Below are 17,855 nucleotides of genomic sequence, written 5' to 3' on the forward strand. Positions count from 1 at the left end.
CACACTCACACATGCAGTCCTGTTTGTTTACAGGCTATCAAAGTCTGAATATTATCAATAACAGTAACTCATTTTGGTTAGTCACTTTTTACTATAGGTTTGCCTCGGTAAAGGTTTAGATAGGAATAGATCGTTAGCTTATTAAAGGTTTAGATATGAATCTGCGATGGGAATCAGAACTGAAGAATTCCAAGGTACCTGTACGTTCAACCGGTAATACAGTCAAACAGGTTACTCACCTTCAGCGATGCGTGCGTTCCAGCGTGGATCTCAGCTGCTGACAAGCTGCAGTTTCTGCTTCCTGTTGCTGTGGCTGACAGCTGAAACCCTTGGTCTCTGGAGGGGGAGGGGCTTCTGGTCTGGAGGGGGAGGGGCTTCTGGTCTGGAGGGGGAGGGGCTTCTGGACTTTCTCAGACTGACTTGAGCTGCTTTTAGACATTAGCTAATGCTGGGGACACACTAAAAGATTGTTTTAATCTTCACGGGAAAAAGAAAAGAAAAAGGTTTGCTGTTGCCATAAATCGATTCCATTTAACCTTGTGTTGCACCGTGACTGCGTTTGTTATGTTTCCGTCTTCTCTCAGCTTGCTTTCTGATTGGATATTGTTTAGTTTCACGTGATAATCTCCAGAGCGTGCTCGGGTTTGTCATCGGGGTTCCTCCCACACATCAGGATTTCTGATTGTAAATACTCAACATGTTGAATATTTACGATTCGCGATCGGGGCGGCTCCCGCATTTCTTCCGAGCAGGTTTGGTCACTCCTAACACACCTCACACCAAGGGAACATCTGATAAGATAATCTGTAGAACCATCAAGATAATCGGGACATTACCTAAGCTTGTCAGAAGGGGGGAAATCGGATCGAGTATCCTGTGGTGTTTCCCCAGCATAACTTAACTCAGGCCTGACAGTGGTAGAGCCAGCTGTCTCACCTGAAGATTCCTAAATAAATAATAGTTATATTCCAAGTTGGTGGTCTTCAACGGTTATATGAATATTTATATTACTACTACGAACCACCAAGTCCTCCAGTTAACTGAATGAATAATAATAATGTAGTCGTGTAATTGATATTCTTGTACAAACAAAACACGACAAACCTGCATTAATCCTCATGAGTAGAAGGAGCCTGTTTGTCTCTGACGTTTATTATTCATTTAATGACAAGAGATGGACATTAACCGAAAGCAGATGCAAACAGGAAGTGAAGACAAACAGGACAATGATCAACAACACTCTTATACTAACCAGCCTCTAGAATAACACACGTCAAAATAGCCACACACACAATCTTTCTTCTTATATCAAAAAAAAACAACAGCACAAAAGTCAAGTTGTGTTACACAGAGTGTGTGGGGTCCTATAATAGGGTGCCTTGTGTGTGTGTGTGTGTGCGTGAAAGGGGAAGAGGTTTTAGAGTGTGAATTGACTGCATGTAGAAAAAAGGGGTCTGGATGTCAGTCAAATATCACACCAGACCAAACTAGTACATTCTAGTTTAAACCAGACCAAACTAGTACAGTCTAGTTTAAACCAGACCAGACCATTCGAGTCTAGTGTTGGTTTAATCAGACCAGTCTAAACCAACCAATCTTAAACCAGTCCAGACCAGTTTAAAACAATGGATCTTTAACCAGTCTAAACCTATTTAAACCAGCCCAGACCAGTCTAAACCAGCCCAAACCTGCCCATTTTAAGACTGTTTGGAGGCAGAAGCACCATTGTCCTCGTCGTCAGGGGGACAGGCCACGAAGTCAGCGAGCATGGACGCCATCACTTCCTCGTCCAGCTGGGGGAGGGGGAGGGGGGGGGGGGGGGAGGGAGGGGAGGAACAAAAGATAAGAGATATGTTAACATGCAGTGACAGGGCAAGGAGCGAGGCATGCTGCTAGTTATCCACCCCTTTGTTAAGGGTTTACATACCCAGCATGCTTTGCAAAGATAATGCTATGCTACAACGCTAAGATAACGCAGTTTTGTTTGGCTAGGATGCTAAGATGATGCTATGCTACAAGGCTAGGATAATGCAGTTTTTTGGCTAGGATGCTAAGACAATGCTATGCTAAAAGGCCAGGATGACAAATCATATTTTGTTTTTGCTCACCTTTTTCTTCTCTGTGCCTCCTTCCTCCTGTTGTTCTCTCTTCCGTTTAACCCCTTTGCCATCTTCTCCATCCGCCTCCCTCTCCTCGTCCTCTTCCGCCCCCCTCTCTCGCTCGGATCCCTCCCCCTCCTTCTCGCTCTGAGCCGATGAGCTCACTTCCTCCCTGGCCGAGTCCACGCCCTCTTGAGCCTCTTCTCCTTCCCGATTGGACGGCTGGTCGTCAGCAGCGCTCGTTTCCTGCGAAGCTTCCCGAATCGCCTCCCGTTGCTCTTGCTGATTGGACGGGCCTTCTTCCGAGGAGGAGGTTCCCTCCATTCGACTGGCTCCTGGCTCCCACAACCTCACTTCCTGTCTCTCTCCTTCCTCCTCCTCGGTCTCCTCCCTCTCTTCCAGCGCTCCCCCCGTCACACACAGGATCTGAGGCATGGTCGGGTCGTTCATCCTGTCGCTCTCCTCCTCCTCCTCTCCCTCCCTCTCCCCCTCCCTCTCTTCCTCCATCACCCCGATACTCTCCACCTCCTGCGTCTTCATCCCTTCGTCCCCGTACGGCATCCTCCCCGTCCCCAGTTCCTCGATCCCCCCTTCCCTCTCTCCCTCCCCGCGGAATCCCCCCATCCCTCCCTCCTCCCCGCCCTCTCCCCGGAGTCCCTCCCCCTCCACCCTCCCCATCGCCCCTCTCCTGCCCTCGCCGTCCAAACGAGGGATCTCTCCCTCCTCCTCCTCGTCCTCCTCCTCGTCCTCCAGCCCCTCCTCTTCCTCCTCCTCCTCCTCTTCCTCCATCTCCTCTTCGTACTCCTCGCCCTCGTAGAAGTCCTCCTCGGCGTAGTCGCTGCCCTCCTCGTCCTCCAGCCCCTCCTCCTCCTCCTCCTCGTCCTCCATCTCGTCCTCCATCTCGTCCTCGTCCGAGCTGTTGATGTTGATGACGGCCGAGTCCTCCTCGTTGGCCTGCTGCTGCAGCTGCAGCTGCCTGGAGGTCTGGGCCAGCTGGCTGTGCAGGGACTGCATCTGCATGTTGATGCCCAGCGAGGAGGCCTGTCCCGGGGCCGGCGTCTGCAGCAGCATCTGCTGGAGCTGGGCCCCCGGCAGGGAGTCCCCCAGGCCACCGGGTGGCGCTGTGAGCTGGGCAGCGGAGTTAAGCGCCGGCACCAGAGACACCAGGGGGGCAGAGACGGGTGGGAAGGAGTTGATGGTGTTGGGGCCGGAGGAGGAGGCGGAGGGGGGGAGGATGGGGATGGTGATGGAGATGGTGGAGGAGGAGGGGAGGTCGTTGGGGAGCGAGACGTCCATCGCGGACGCCCCGGCCACGCCCCCCCCCGCCCCCGCCTCTCCTCCCTGGCCGCTTCCCGTCTGCGCCGCGCCCGCCGGAAGCCCCGTCTGCCCCGCGGTGCAGTCCTGGCCGCCTAGCGACAGCATCCCTGGGGGAACGATGACCACGCTGTCGTCAGAGTCGCTGTTCAGCGAGATCTCCACGTCGTCAGCCTCCTCTTTGTCGTAGCGGACGAACACGGGCCTCTGGCTCTCCGGGAGCCCCAGCCCGGCCAGCTCGGCCTGGTGGTGACGGGGGGAGAGGAGCATCTCTCCTGGGGCGCCCAGATGACCCGGCTGGCCCGGAGGAACCAGGGGGAGGTGGTTCTCCAGGGAGCCCAGCAAGGAGGCGGGGCCCAGGCCCAGAGGGTGTCTGGCAGGGAAAGGGGGCCCAGGCGCCGGGCCCCCCAGGAGGGTGGGCAGGGTGAGGGAGGGGGCCTGGGAGGTGGCGAGGACCGGGGCGGGTTTGAGGGTGAGGGGGGGCAGGGGGAGGGAGATGGACGGGGTGCGGGGGTGGAGAAGGGAGTTGCATATGGTCAGCGCCTCCGTGCAGAAGGACGACACCTGGAGGAATGGCATGAGCGAGAGAGAGCGAGAGCGATGATGAGGCTAGATTCCCAAACAGTTGGCATGTATGAACACAACTGCATCCTGGGTGTGCAATACCAAAGTGGTTTACTGACAACAGAACAACAGCCTTGTGTTGGGAGAGATAGGGACTGGATTCTAGCACACTTGACCAAAACACACACATCTACCACCAGCTTGTGTGTGTGTGTGTGATGGACTGGTGTGTGTGTATGTTTTGTGTGTTCTGCGGTGTATAGTTAACCATGGGTGCGTGCTGTGTCTTATTTATATGTATAAGGAAAGACAGAGTTCAGAATAAAGGTGGCGTGTGTGGGCCTGTCCGTGTACACCACACATTTGCTTAACCAAACATTAGACCTAGCGCTTCATATACCTGTGGGCGTTTATTTATACATATCTCTCTCTCCTCACCGTGGTGCTGTGTGTGTTTGTGAGAGTGTGTGTGTGTGTGTGTGAGTGTGTGTGTGAGTGTGTGTGAGAGAGTGTGTGTGTGTGTGTGTGTGTGTGTGTGTGAGAGTGTGTGTGAGAGTGTGTGTGAGAGTGTGTGAGAGAGTGTGTGTGTGTGTCCTCAGTGTGGAGCTGTGTGTGTGTGAGAGCGTGTGTGAGTGTGTGTGTGTGTGTGAGTGTGTGTGTGTGTGTGAGTGTGTGTGTGTGTGTGTGAGTGTGTGTGTGTGTGTGTGAGTGTGTGTGTGTGTGTGTGTGAGAGTGTGTGTGAGAGTGTGTGAGAGTGTGTGTGTGTGTGTCCTCAGTGTGGAGCTGTGTGTGTGTGTGTGTCCTCAGTGTGGAGCTGTGTGTGTGTGAGTGCGTGTGTGAGTGTGTGTGTGAGTGTGAGTGTGAGTGTGAGTGTGAGTGTGAGTGTGAGTGTGTGTGTGTGTGTGTGTGTGTGTGTGTGTGTGTGTGTGTGAGTGTGTGTTTCCTCACCGTGGTGCTGTGGTCTCGGCGTCCCAGGCTGAGCAGTGACACGGCGCAGGTGAGTGGGGGGGGCCAGCGGGGGGGGGGGCACCAGCACCAGGGCCAGCAGGAGGCGGTACAGCTCCCTGCGGGGGGCGGGGCTCCCGTACTGGCCGCTCGGCCCCCCGGGGCCCCGGGAACCCCCGTCCCCCCGGGCCTGCTGCTGCAGACGCACACATAGGGGCAACACCACGTCGTGGAGGCGCTGCGGAGGAGGGGGCTAGGTGAGTTAGCACACACACACGTGAAAATACAAACACCTGCGCTCTTGATCTTTCAGACACACACACACACCCCCTCTCTCTCACACACACACATCCTCTCTCTCACACACACACACACCTTGTGAAAGTCCTCCTTCAGCAGAGCTCCGCTGGTCAGTACGATGTGTCTGAGAGCTGTAACACAACAGGAAATAGATCAAAAATGTGTTACAATACGCAATAAGACCTAAGATTCTTACAACACAGATGTCGACATCTTAGTGACAAGGCTTCCAACACAAAGAACCTCTTTACAACTGTGCTCGACAGGCCCCGCCCACTTACCCCTGAGCGCAGAGAGACACGTGTCCTGATTGGCCACGGCGTCTCCTTTCCTCTGGATGGAAGCGCCGCCCACATCACAAACAGCCAATCCCTTGGAGCGCCGGGGGCCGGGCTTGCTGCTTGGACCAACCAGATCAGAGGACGCTGTCGATGGGCCCGCCCTCAACTGGAGGAGGGATGAGAGACGGAGTGAGGAAACAGGGAGGCAGAATAGTGTGGATGTGAGGGATGTGGAAGAGAGAAGGATTTTAAAACAATAATGTTGGAATAAAACTATTCTTTGATGTCTATGATTATTATTATGGGGTGGTGTCCATCCAGAAAATGTGATTGGTCTTTCACCTTGACAGAGTCCGCCCCCGGCGTGATGTCACCCAGGAGGTGAGCGAATAGGAGCTCAGAGTGGACGGGGCTACCCTGCAGGATGCCAGATGAAGCCCCGCCCACTCTCACCCACAGTTCCAACGTTTTGAACACCGACACCCGCACTGCACTGTGGGAAACAGAGAGTGTGAGTGAGCAGGTGTGTGTGCATATAGTGGGGGGGTGAGAGTGTGTGCGGGGTGTGTGTGTGTGGGGTGTGTGTGTGCGGGGTGTGTGTGCGGGGGGTGTGTGTGTGTGTGTGTGTGCGGGGTGTGTGTGTGTGTGTGTGTGTGCAGGGTGTGTGTGCGTTACCTGAAGGCCCGCTGCTGTCCCAGGCTGCCCTCTGGTGGAGGACTCCAGGCTGACAGGGTCTGGGATAAAAGCCTCTGGAGCAAACTGGAGTACTGGACCATCCCCCCGCCCACCCTGACACACACACACACCATACACACACACACACACACACACACACCCACCATACACACACACACACACCATACACACACACACACACACGCCATACACACACACCATACACACACACCATACACACACACACCATACACACACAATAACATTCATTATCTACTTCATACATTTTTTATTAAACTAAATAACCAGATATTAGTGTAGCATTTTGTGTGTGTACTTACGCGGAGATGAGCGTCCGCAGAACCTCCAGCGTGTGTGTGTGTGTGCCAGGCAGCATCAGCAGCTTCACACAGCCGTCTCCTGTCATGTTCTGGCGTCAGCACACGTGTGTCAGCACACGTGTGTGCGTGTGAGTGTACACATGGGCAGGCATCAATGTCTGGCTAATCAGTGTGCAAGGGTGTGTTTATGTCAGAGTGTGTGTGCATGTGTGTGCGAGGGTGTAAGTGAGAATATGTGAGTGAGTGAGTGAGAGAGCGAGAGAGAGTGTGTGTGTGTGTGTGTGTGGTATGTGTGTGGTATGTGTGTGTGTGTGTGTGTGGTATGCGTGTGTGTGTGTGTGTGTGTACCACTCACTATGCTCCTGCAGCTGACGGCCAGGGCGCGACACACCAGGTTGAGGACCTGCTGCACGGGCAGACGCACAGCTGAGGCTGGGTCCACACTGTGGGGAGAGGAGAGAGGGGCGAGAGACAGAGAGAGGTGGTGGAGGAGAGAGGGGGGAGAGTCATAGAGAAGTGGTGGAGAGAGGGGGGAGAGTCACAGAGAGGTGGTGGAGGAGAGAGGGGGGAGAGTCACAGAGAGGTGGTGGAGAGAGGGGGGAGAGTCACAGAGAGGTGGTGGAGGAGAGAGGGGGGAGAGACATAGAGAGGTGATGGAGAGAGGGGTAGAGAGAAAGGTGGTGGAGGAGAGAGGGGGGAAAAAGGAGAGTAAATCACAGTGTGTTTGTATATGTTTGTGAGGTGTGTATGAATGTGTACCTGAGATTGTGTGTCTGTACCTGTGTGTGTGTGTACCTGAGTGTGTGTGTGTGTACCTGAGTGTGCGTATACGTGTGCGTGTGTGTGTGTGTACCTGAGTGTGCGTATGTGTGTGCGTGTACCTGAGAGTGTGAGTGAGGGCCAGGCACACGGCCCGGTAGCGGTGCTGCACCTGCAGCAGGACCAGGGGGTCTGTGTCGTCCAGGAGGGGGTAGGGCAGCTCCACGCCCGGGCCCTCGTACTGCACCGTCCCCTCTGCACCACCAGGGGGCACAGGCCATTACTCACACAGCACACACCACCACCACCACCACTACCAACCACCACCACCACCACTACCAGGGGGCACAGTCCATTACTCACACAGCACACACCACCACCACCACCACCACCACCACCAGGGGGCAAAGTCCATTACTCACACAGCACCACCACCACCACCACCACCAGGGGGCAGAGTCCATTACTCACACAGCACACCACCACCACCACCACCAGGGGGCAGAGCCCATTACTCACACAGCACACACCACCACCAACCACCACCACCACCACCAGGGGGCAGAGTCCATTAATCACACAGCACACACCACCACCACCACCACCATCTGGGGGCACAGTCCATTACTCGCAAAGCACGCCACCAGAACTGTACCTGACTCTGAACTTTGGTAGAGCTGTGCCAGCATGCCATTGGCTGTTGCCAGCAGACAGTGGATCTGATTGGTCCAGCCCTCCGCTCTGCCCCCGCCTCCTCCTCCTCTCTCCAAGACTCCGCCCAGACAGGGCAGGCGACCATAACACTCACACGCCATCTGGAGACGGAGAGAGAGAGAAGGAGAGAGAGACAGGGACAGAGACGGAGAGAGAGAGGGGGAGAGAGACAGGGACAGAGAAGGAGAGAGAGAGGGGAAGAGAGACAGGGACAGAGAAGGAGAGAGAGAGACCGACAGGGACAGAGAAGAAGAGAGAGAGACGGACAGGGACAGAGAGGGAGAGAGAGACGGACAGGGACAGAGAAGAAGAGAGAGAGACGGACAGGGACAGAGAAGAAGAGAGAGAGACCGACAGGGACAGAGAAGAAGAGAGAGAGACGGACAGGGACAGAGAAGAAGAGAGAGAGACGGACAGGGACAGAGAAGGAGAGAGAGACGGACAGGGACAGAGAGGGAGAGAGACGGACAGGGACAGAGAAGAAGAGAGAGAGACGGACAGGGACAGAGAAGAAGAGAGAGAGACGAACAGGGACAGAGAGGGAGAGAGAGACGGACAGGGACAGAGAGGGAGAGAGAGACGGACAGGGACAGAGAGGGAGAGAAAGAGAGGAAAGAGGAGGATATAGAAGGAGGGGGAGGAAAAGGGGGAAAGTGAGAGAGAGGAAGAGGCAAATGAAAGAGAGAACATTGAGGCAAACCAGATTAGAGGAAGTGATGGAGGGGTGAAATATTCAATATAAAGGATGAAAGCTCCCAATGTGACTGACCTCTTGTATTTTAAGATGGGCATTGTCCATCCTGGACAGAAAATAGGCTCCCAGCTTATCCTGTAGAGACGTGCGTCACACAACAACACAGTATGAAACACTACAGGGCTCCACAAATACTTAGTATCTGTAAATACGGGGTCAGTTTGTTCTCTCACCCTGAGCGAGCCACAGGCTCTGGGGTAGTACATCATACAGGCTGTCATGCCTTCCATTGCTGCTAGGTGGCACTGTCACAAAAACACACACATACAAACATGTTTACCGCATGTTCCACACCCTAGCATGGACACATCACTTATCAAGATTTAGAGAGAGAGACAGAAACAGAGAGAGAGAGAAACAGAGAGAGAGAGACCATGAGAGACAAACAGAGAGACAGAGAGTGAGTGATAGAGGAGAAACTTTAAGGGAAAAACAGGTGTGAGGTCAGCAACACAGCCCAGCCCAGCCCGCGGTGACCGGACCGGCTCTCCCCAGACCAAGAGCTACAGAGACCAGGGCTCACCTCAGACTTGAGGCCTAGGAGGGAGGTGAGGATCCCCAGGGTAGAGTTGAGGCCCACCTCCCGGGCAAGCTCCGGCAGCTGGGAGGAGAACTGGAGCAGGTCCTGGAGAACACTCACCGCCAGCTGGATAGACGGAAGAGGAGCCTGGGACTGAGAGAGGGAGTAGGAGAGGAGAGAGGGAGGAGAGGAGGAGGAGAGGGGAGAGGAGAGGAGGAGAGGGGGAGAGAGGAGAGGGGAGGGGAGAAGAGGAGGAGGAGAGGGGAGAAGAGGAGGAGGAGAGGGGAAAGGGAGGATAGGGGAGGTCACAGAGAAGTGATGATTGAAGTGATGTGTGTGTGTAATGTGTGTGTGCATGGTGTATGTCCTGTGTGAGCACCCTACCTGTATAACCTGTTGAACGGACCTCAGCCACGACAGACAGTGCTGCTGAAACACCTCACTTGAGGAGTCCTTCACCAACACCGACAGCAAGCACAAGCCTTCAAATCTGACACACACACACACACACAGAGGGAGGGAGAAAAAGAGAGAAACACGTCGTCAGAGAGACACGCTTAAAGTTATCTCCTAAAAACTGTGACCCGTTCAATCAATTCCCTATCGCCCATTGTGTTGGCGACGCACCTGGTTTTACTAGAGCTGAGCTTCGAGTTGATGAGACCCACGAGTCCCCCCACGGCACCAGAACTCTGTAGGTTGAAAAAGACTCGTTTGCAAGTGACAGGCCAAAACCACCGAGAACATTTGTAAAAGCTTTGCTAAGTTATCGTAAGCTTGTGTGTTGTAGTGTATTGTCACACTGGTGTACATAAAAGAAAATACAAATGCAAAGTGGGCCGGTCCATCTCAATGTAGCCTGTACACTGACGCTGTTACGAAGCGGTTGGGAGTTACACTATCAGTTAGCCTGCTAGCTGATATTACCTGTGTTGAGACCACGCCATGTTCCCGGTAGTTTGATAGAAGTGCGGGAAGATACTCGGGCCGTTGCTCTTTCAGAAGAGACACCAAACCCTCCGTTAAACGCATACTGGTTGGGCCATGCAGCCAAGCCGATGTAGCCATCTTGCTCGCCACTTCGCCACGCAACGGCGTCAGAATAAAGCGACCAACCTGGAGAGATGGTTGATGACGTAAATATAATGCGACTCCAGATAAAGTCTGTGGAATATAATATGTTGTGTTGCTCACTAGTTGAGGCATAAAAACAACCGGTTGAGGACTGTATACGCGCTTTAGAGTTCGATGGTCGTTATAAATTCACTGTTATCGTGCCTTGTGAGGTTAGTAAGTTAATTGTATTCGCCTGGACCGTCGAGGAGGAGCGAAGTGGTACTGATGGCTAACGACAGACTTCGAGCGCTCGAGGAAACCGAGAAGGAAATTGCAATGATTCTGCAGTGTGCTGGTCTGTGCTCTATTGACATCCCGTCGCAATCATCAGACGTGTATTTTTCTTATAACGTTGGGGTTTATAAATGTCTTTATTTTGTGTTTAGTCTGTTAAACAGTGTTTCTTATTCATAACCTCTCATCGGTCTCCTAGGCAACATCGTACTGGAGCTGTCAAAAGACAAACACAACGCCAGTTTTCTGGACCGCCAGCTCGGCCAGTTTCAAGGTTCCGTTAACAGAGTGGAGAGCGAGCTCAGCTCACAGATCCGCTACCTCACTCAGGTAGGTTCCGCATCATGAAACACACACACACACCTGCTGAAAAAACTCTTAGTCGGCCCGAGACTGACACCCACCCCCTCCACCCCCCAGGTGGCCACAGGTCAGCCCCACGAGGGCTCCACTTACTCGGCCAGGAAGGACTGCCAGATGGCCCTGAACCGTGCTGAGTACGCGCGCGTCAAGCTAGGGGAGTTAGGGCGCACCTGCGAGCTCACACTAGACCCTCAGACCTGAGGAGGGAGATGACTTGATAACGATCACCCTTATCAGGCTACACGATCAGAGGAGAGGGGGGACAGAAACAAAGCTGAAATTATCTGACAGAGAAGATGAACGGTCAGATGTTTGTCAACGTTGTTGGCTGCTTGATGTGTGCCTGCGCGTGAGGTCAGGTGGTTCGTTTTTCAGTCTGTTGAAAAGAAAGAGGTGCTGTGTCGTTGTGTTTTGTATAGTTCATAAGAGTATGGTACCAGGAGATCTTTTGTAATAAAACGTTTTTTTTACTGTCTTCGTGGCCTTGTGTGTTACTATACTATCAGTCTCCCCACATACACACAGAGACATTCCAATACAGAGACATAGAGACAACGTTGTATGTTAACTGTTTTTTCACATTTTTTAATTTTCTAAAATGCAGTACAAAATAAAGAAGCAACATATATTTTCCAATGTTTGTTTTTTTCTGAGTAACATTTTAAAATATTGTACTTTTTTTCATTTACGTTTTTTTTCAGTTTTATTGACTAAAATAACATATTGCTTATACAGTATCTTTCCTCGATAACAATATACTTTTTCTCATCGTATCTGTGAATTAATTAAATTACCAGGTAGCACTGAAGTATCATTCTATGAATCGCATGTTTAGTAGTAATAGTTGTAGTAGCTTAAATTTGTCCTTTAGATAAAAAAAAATAGTATAGACTTAGAACACGGCAGTCTACTGTGACATGATGACGGGCGTTTCCATGGATACCTCTCAACTAAGATGGATGGGAACAAAATCAAAACATTTCTGCACTTGACTTGACAGAACGGGGGGAACAATCTAATTAACATTTTTTACATAAAAATAATCCAATACAAGAACATTTACATGGGACGTCTCCTGTGTTTCGGAGTTCTAAAAAGGTCTATCACAATTATTAGTCACAACGTTTTCATATTGTTGCCAGTGCATTGTAAGAATGCCATGCCATGCATCCAATCACAATATGAACATACAGTCTGTGACGTTGTCGTGTGACATTACGTTTCGCGATGTTGATGATGCCTCAGAAGATCTACAGCAGGGGTCGGCAAGTAACTTGGGCCACGGGCCAGTATTTTTCCTCGCCACTAGACGGCGGGCCAGAGTCTGGGTTACTGCCTATTTAGACGCTGCGATAGGTGCCCTTGCGATACGTGCACTCGCAACAACTAGGCCTATATGGAGAATGGGTAGGTCTACTACAAATAGCTAACGATAATAAACCATGTGCATGAGCCCATTGGTGGTCTGTTAACGAACTGTATCAACATGATCGTCACTGTCATCCCAACGTGGTGGGTCGTCATCGTTGGTGCACATAAATACTGTCATCAAGTGAGAATAGGATTACTAGGACCTAGTCAAGGTTTTAATGTGAGGTGAAATCGGAACTTCACATTAATGCGAGCAAAAATTTAATTTTTTACCTGGCTTTTTCAGTTCCTCCTGGGATCTTATCCCTTCCATTTTATTTTTTTCGCTTCAGCTTAATCTAGCTAACTCCCTCCACAACAATAAATTATGGTTTGTGTTTGAGAAACATGCGCGACAACTGAACTGCACTTTTTAATGCACGGTCTGATCATGCGCTTAATTAGATTAAAACATAATGTAGCCTATTAGCTTACTTTTCAGTCACACAGTAACTTAACAAACTTAAGGCATATCCTGTTATTCGGTGTGTGAAAAAAAACAAAGAGAAAGCAGGCGATCTTCTGGCCCAATTTATAAGCGGGCAAAGCGGCCCACCGTGAATTCTCCCTATTCTCCCGATGGCCATTCCGGGCCTGAAACTATAAATTAATAAGCAATGTCGTGGGGGGTGCTATCGGGGTGCTTTGGTCTTTCTTGGGGGTGCTGAAGCACCTGCTAGCCCCTTCCTAGCGCTGCCATAGAGAGCGCTGCCCATGATTACTAACCATAACTGTGCTTTCACCTCAGGCGATCTGTCAGCCGTGAGGTGTAGCGATCATATGGTAGCGATGACATGGCGAAAAAATACTTCAGAAAAGTCAATAAGTGTATTCGACTTCATGCAGCGACGGCAGCGCCGACAGCCGGCTGCCTTGAAGCTGAGAATGCCATTGGTTACTTCAAGTCAACCGGGCTGCAGGCGACGCCGGCGCTGCATGAAGTCGACAACATCTAATGACACCATACCCAGTTTCCGGTTTCAAAATAAAAGTCGACGGGGAAAAAAACGTTATAAAAAATATATCATTGGAAATATTTTGACGGGCCAAATAAAATCGCTGGCGGGCCACAATTGGCCCGCGGGCCGCCTGTTGCCGACCCCTGATCTACAGTTTCTCGTCACCTGCTAACATTGCTAGCACACGAGCCGTGTCACACTAAACGACAGATTCTTTAAAACCGTGTTTTGAAAACATTGGCGGACGGACGGACAAATGGAATTTACATAAGTTGAATTCAGGTTGCACACGATAAAAAATACATTCTTGTCTTTGAACAAAAACGTCTGAGAGTACCCAGACGACTCGGCCCTACAGGACGAGAACCTCTGGAGGAGGGAGGGGTAGGAGGAGTGGTACCCGATCCAAACCTATTAAGTCTATAAACAGAGTTTTATTTAAGGGGTTTGTTTTGGTGCTAGACCCTGATGGGCAAGGGGCAGCATAGCCACGAGGGGGACCTGGGGGGGGCTGGCTACGCCCCTGGTACGGGAATAAAAAGAAGATGAAACAGTGTATGGAGAAACAGGAAGTGTCTGTGTACTCTCTTATTCTGTGTGCCCCAACGAACCAACAGAAAAAGAAAAAAAAAACTAGTAAATCAGACTAAACCAGTTGACAACCGATCTGAAAGTCCAAGCCAAGCGACAGTCTGAAATGGATTCAGATCTTCCCTCCTGTAAGTTTGGCCTATTCCTTTCGTTTAACGGACTGGAGCGAGAGCTGTGTATTAAGACTGGCTTCCCGCGTCCATGACTGAGTGGCAGCACCTCTACAGCAGACGAGCCTACAGCAGGATCTTCATCCTCATCATCATCACCTGATTATTACCACGCAAAATACAACTATGTTGTTTTTCACCCATAAAAGGACAAGTAACGGTAACATTTGAATTAAGTATATCTCTGGAAAATATAACAACAAAAATAATATATATATATATATTTGTTTTCCGTCCTCCTACCTGCTTCTTGTCCTAAGATCTGTGTCTCTTTATAGACTTTACAAAGAGGAAAATAACTCTATATAAGACCAAACTATATAAGACTTATAGTAGGAGAGACAAAGAACCAAACTATGCCTTTTACAGACCGACCTAGGATCCCATCTCACCTGACCCCAGATCTGTGCTTACAATCCAATATATTTCGCGACTTCTACATCAAATATACAGTAGTCCTATCCCTGAACCCAACACACAGAGCAGCACTTCCTCTACCTGACACCAGGTGGCGCCATGACACACAGCTCCATCCCCTGGCATTAGCGTGTGTGTGCGTACACCCACGTCCATCCTGTCCTTCTACAAGCCCACAACGCCATGCTGCAAGCCCACTGACACACGCGTCTCGTTCATGGAAACACGCCCCTGCCTGTAAGATAGTATCTAAACACAACTGTACTTCATTGACACAGTCACTATTCACACCGTAATAGATAAACAACATAATAGATAAGGTAGTCGTGTATGTGTGTGTGTGTGTGTGTGTTGGTCTACGGGAGAAGTGCCATCGTCAAATCAATCATCATTAATCAAGAAGGAAAAACATGACGACAATAATAATTGCATAAACCCTATGCTCGTGTTCCCTATAAGTAGTTGTGCAGAGAGAGAGAGATTTAACATGGTTCTGACATCATAGCCGACATCTGCTCCACCTCCACTGAGACCACACACACACAATCAACCCTGAATCTACGGATCCAAACATGGAATATATACCTAACGATGTTGGACGGCTCTTTCCCCCAGATCTCTCCATCTCTCCCTTCCCTTCTGCCCCGCTTTCACTTTCTTTTTTCATTCTCTTTCATTCATTTGTTCTCTGTTTCATCTGTTTCTCACCCTGGGTTTAGGGAAAGAAGGCAGGGAGAGAGAGGAGTAGGGAGAGGAGAGGAAGAGAAGAGAGAATGAGAGGAGAGGATGAGAGGAGAGGAAGAGAGAAGAGAGGATGAGAGGAGAGGATCAGAGGAGAGGAAGAGAGGAGAGAGGAGAGGATGAGAGGAGAGGATGAGAGGAGAGGAGGAGAGAGAGGAGAGAGGAGAAGAGATGAGAAGAAATGAGGACATGAGATGAGGAGGGAGGGGGAGGGAGGGAGTAGAGGAAGAGAAGAAGAGGGATGAGAGAACAGAGATGTGCGGTAGGCCGTTGAGACCACGGACACTCTTAGCCCCTCAAGCCCAGGTTGGGTGTCTGGTCTTGGGGGAGGGAGAGCGAGAGCTAGCAGAAGTGGTCATCCTCATCCTTGTCATCCTTCATTCCCTTCAGCCGCAGACGGGCAAAGTCCTCAAACACAAAATCATCATCCTGAGAGAAATTACTGAGGGAGAGAGAGGGAGAGAGAGCAGCAGGAGAAGGAGATGATTAGTATTGTGTCCAACAAAATGAATAATTACAAACACACACACACACCAATATACACACACACACACGCACTTGGTCTCAAACTCTATCAGGTTGGTGTCCACTGGGGCATCTGATTCTGGAACAGCTATAGGAGGAGAACAACATTACTGCAAAGATTGGAGCAAATTACACACACACACATACACCTTCACGTACACACATGTGCACACACACACATACACCTTCATGCACACACATGTGCACACACACACACACACCTTCATGCACACACATGTGCACACACACACACACACCTGACTGTGGCCTGGAGGGGGGTTGGTCCGAGGGTTTGGGGTGCATCAGAACGAAGGGCAGCTCCACAGAGACATCCCTGTAAGGGCACACACACACGCACACACAAACACACCATCACATCAGTCAGGACCAGCTGAACTCTGAGCTGCAAGCTCATTGGGGCATGACTTGTAAAAGGGCAACATAAATACAGTTCGATTTGATGTGATTTGAGTGGGAGAAAGAGAGAGTGAGTGTGTGTGTTTGAGGGTGTGAGTGCGTGTGTGTGTTTGAGGGTGTGTGTGTGTGTTTGAGGGTGTGTGTGTGTGTGCGTGTGTGTGTGACGTACCCTCCACGGGACACCACCAGTTTGACCTTGACTCTGTAGGACACCAGAATTCCCAGGACCTCCTTATTAGACACGTCTTTCACTCTGGAAGCACACAGACAGACAGACACACACACACACACACACACAGACATGACATGAGGCACACGTCAGACACGGCACATGTTTGTTTCATGCAACATTCTTCTGATGTCTGTCATATGTATGTCTCAATGTGTGTGTGTGTTGGTGTGTGTTGGTGTGTGTTGTATCTGTGTGTGTGTGTGTGCCTCACCAGAGTGTGTGTGTGTTGGTGTGTGTTGGTGTGTGTTGTGTCTGTGTGTGTGTGTGTGCCTCACATGGTGGAGGAGGCCAGGTTGGTGTCCTCATGCTTCAGCTTGCCGTCCAGGGCCAGCCCTCTCTTCTCCCTGTTGTTGGTCAGCGTGGGGGTGAGGGTGTACACCTTACAGAACGTCGAGCTGGGGGACACCTGGTCACTGGGGGAGGGGAGGGGGGGGGGGGGTAAAGGGATGAGGAGGTAGAGAGAAAGAGATGGATTACATTATCTTCATGCTTTTCGCTTCCAGAGGTGCTGAGAGGTCAAGAAGCCAATCAGAGTCCGGCAGCTTCAAGGAGTCCCACCTGGTCCAATCAGGGTTGTTGGATTGTCAGATGCACCAATCAGTCACAAAGACAGTCACGGTAACCACATACCACCCACCAAGCCACACGACTCTACTGGACCAGGGTTGTGTGTGTGTGTGTGTGTGCGTGTGGACCTATTTGTGTGCGTGTGTTTAGAGACAGTTAAACAGAAGTGTCACAAAAAGCTGATATGAGGAAAAGATTGATAGTTCTCTGTTGGACAATAAAAAGACGTTCAGGATCACATCAGCTTCAGAAATGCAGTTGAACATTTGAACTAAAAGGATTTTTTAAGTTGAAGAATGTAGGACTTCTGATTTTAGAATGTAAACATTGAGAATGTTAGAACGTTAGAATTTAGAATGTTAGAATGTTAGAATTTAGAACTTTCAAACACAGAATTGTAGAAATCTAGAACGTACAACTGGCCAGGGCAGCTATGAAGTCATATTTAAGGGACAGGGGCGTACCTTGACTTCAGTCAGAGTTTGGGAGGGAGGGAAGAGGGGTGGTCGGGGGTGACGTGTTCTGTTTCCGCGGTTACTCACCGGTCGGAGGCGTGCCCTACAGCTTTGCTGTAGGCGTCAGAGGAGTGGAGGATCACCTCTGTCACCTGCACAACTGAGACAGCAATACCCACAACCCCCGTGAGGGGTGAGGTCATCAGAGGGCGACACGCGAGGGAGGCGGGGCGGGGAGGGAGAACTGCCATGAAGTCATAACATGGAGACCAAGGGGGGGTCTGAAGGATCGATCGCTGTGATGTCATAAGGAAGGGACAAAAGCGCTGATGGGTCAAGCTGTGCGGGGGGAGGGGGGGGGGTCGTTTCACAGGACCATGGGACTGGGTGAT

At 50.8% G+C, this 17,855-nt stretch overlaps 3 protein-coding genes across 3 annotated transcripts; 1 reads left to right on the forward strand and 2 right to left on the reverse strand.

The window, feature by feature from the left end:
• Positions 1-1,113: 1,113 nt before the first annotated feature.
• Positions 1,114-10,374, reverse strand: pelp1 (proline, glutamate and leucine rich protein 1). The gene is given in 18 exon segments (XM_047016948.1): positions 1,114-1,793; positions 2,109-3,977; positions 4,926-5,003; positions 5,005-5,160; positions 5,298-5,353; positions 5,504-5,669; positions 5,846-5,996; positions 6,179-6,292; positions 6,520-6,608; positions 6,875-6,962; positions 7,401-7,533; positions 7,934-8,093; positions 8,762-8,821; positions 8,920-8,991; positions 9,270-9,419; positions 9,651-9,756; positions 9,894-9,958; positions 10,194-10,374. Coding segments are annotated over 18 exon segments (3,750 nt in total). The 5' UTR covers positions 10,335-10,374; the 3' UTR covers positions 1,114-1,697.
• Positions 10,375-10,384: 10 nt separating this feature from the next.
• Positions 10,385-11,454, forward strand: med11 (mediator complex subunit 11). Its single transcript, XM_047016952.1, has 3 exons — positions 10,385-10,677; positions 10,816-10,946; positions 11,037-11,454. The coding sequence occupies exons 1-3, from the start codon at positions 10,608-10,610 to the stop codon at positions 11,178-11,180; spliced, it is 345 nt and encodes a 114-aa protein (XP_046872908.1). The 5' UTR covers positions 10,385-10,607; the 3' UTR covers positions 11,181-11,454.
• A 2,485-nt stretch (positions 11,455-13,939) lies between these two features.
• LOC124464992 (arrestin red cell-like) lies at positions 13,940-17,623 on the reverse strand (the record flags this gene model as incomplete). Its single annotated transcript, XM_047016941.1, has 6 exons — positions 13,940-15,709; positions 15,826-15,880; positions 16,050-16,126; positions 16,379-16,462; positions 16,717-16,884; positions 17,551-17,623. Coding segments are annotated over 6 exons (557 nt in total), but the record flags the coding sequence as incomplete, so codon positions are not given.
• Positions 17,624-17,855: the final 232 nt, after the last annotated feature.

Source organism: Hypomesus transpacificus, unplaced genomic scaffold, assembly GCF_021917145.1.
Source record: "Hypomesus transpacificus isolate Combined female unplaced genomic scaffold, fHypTra1 scaffold_437, whole genome shotgun sequence".
In the NCBI taxonomy this organism is placed as follows: domain Eukaryota; kingdom Metazoa; phylum Chordata; class Actinopteri; order Osmeriformes; family Osmeridae; genus Hypomesus; species Hypomesus transpacificus.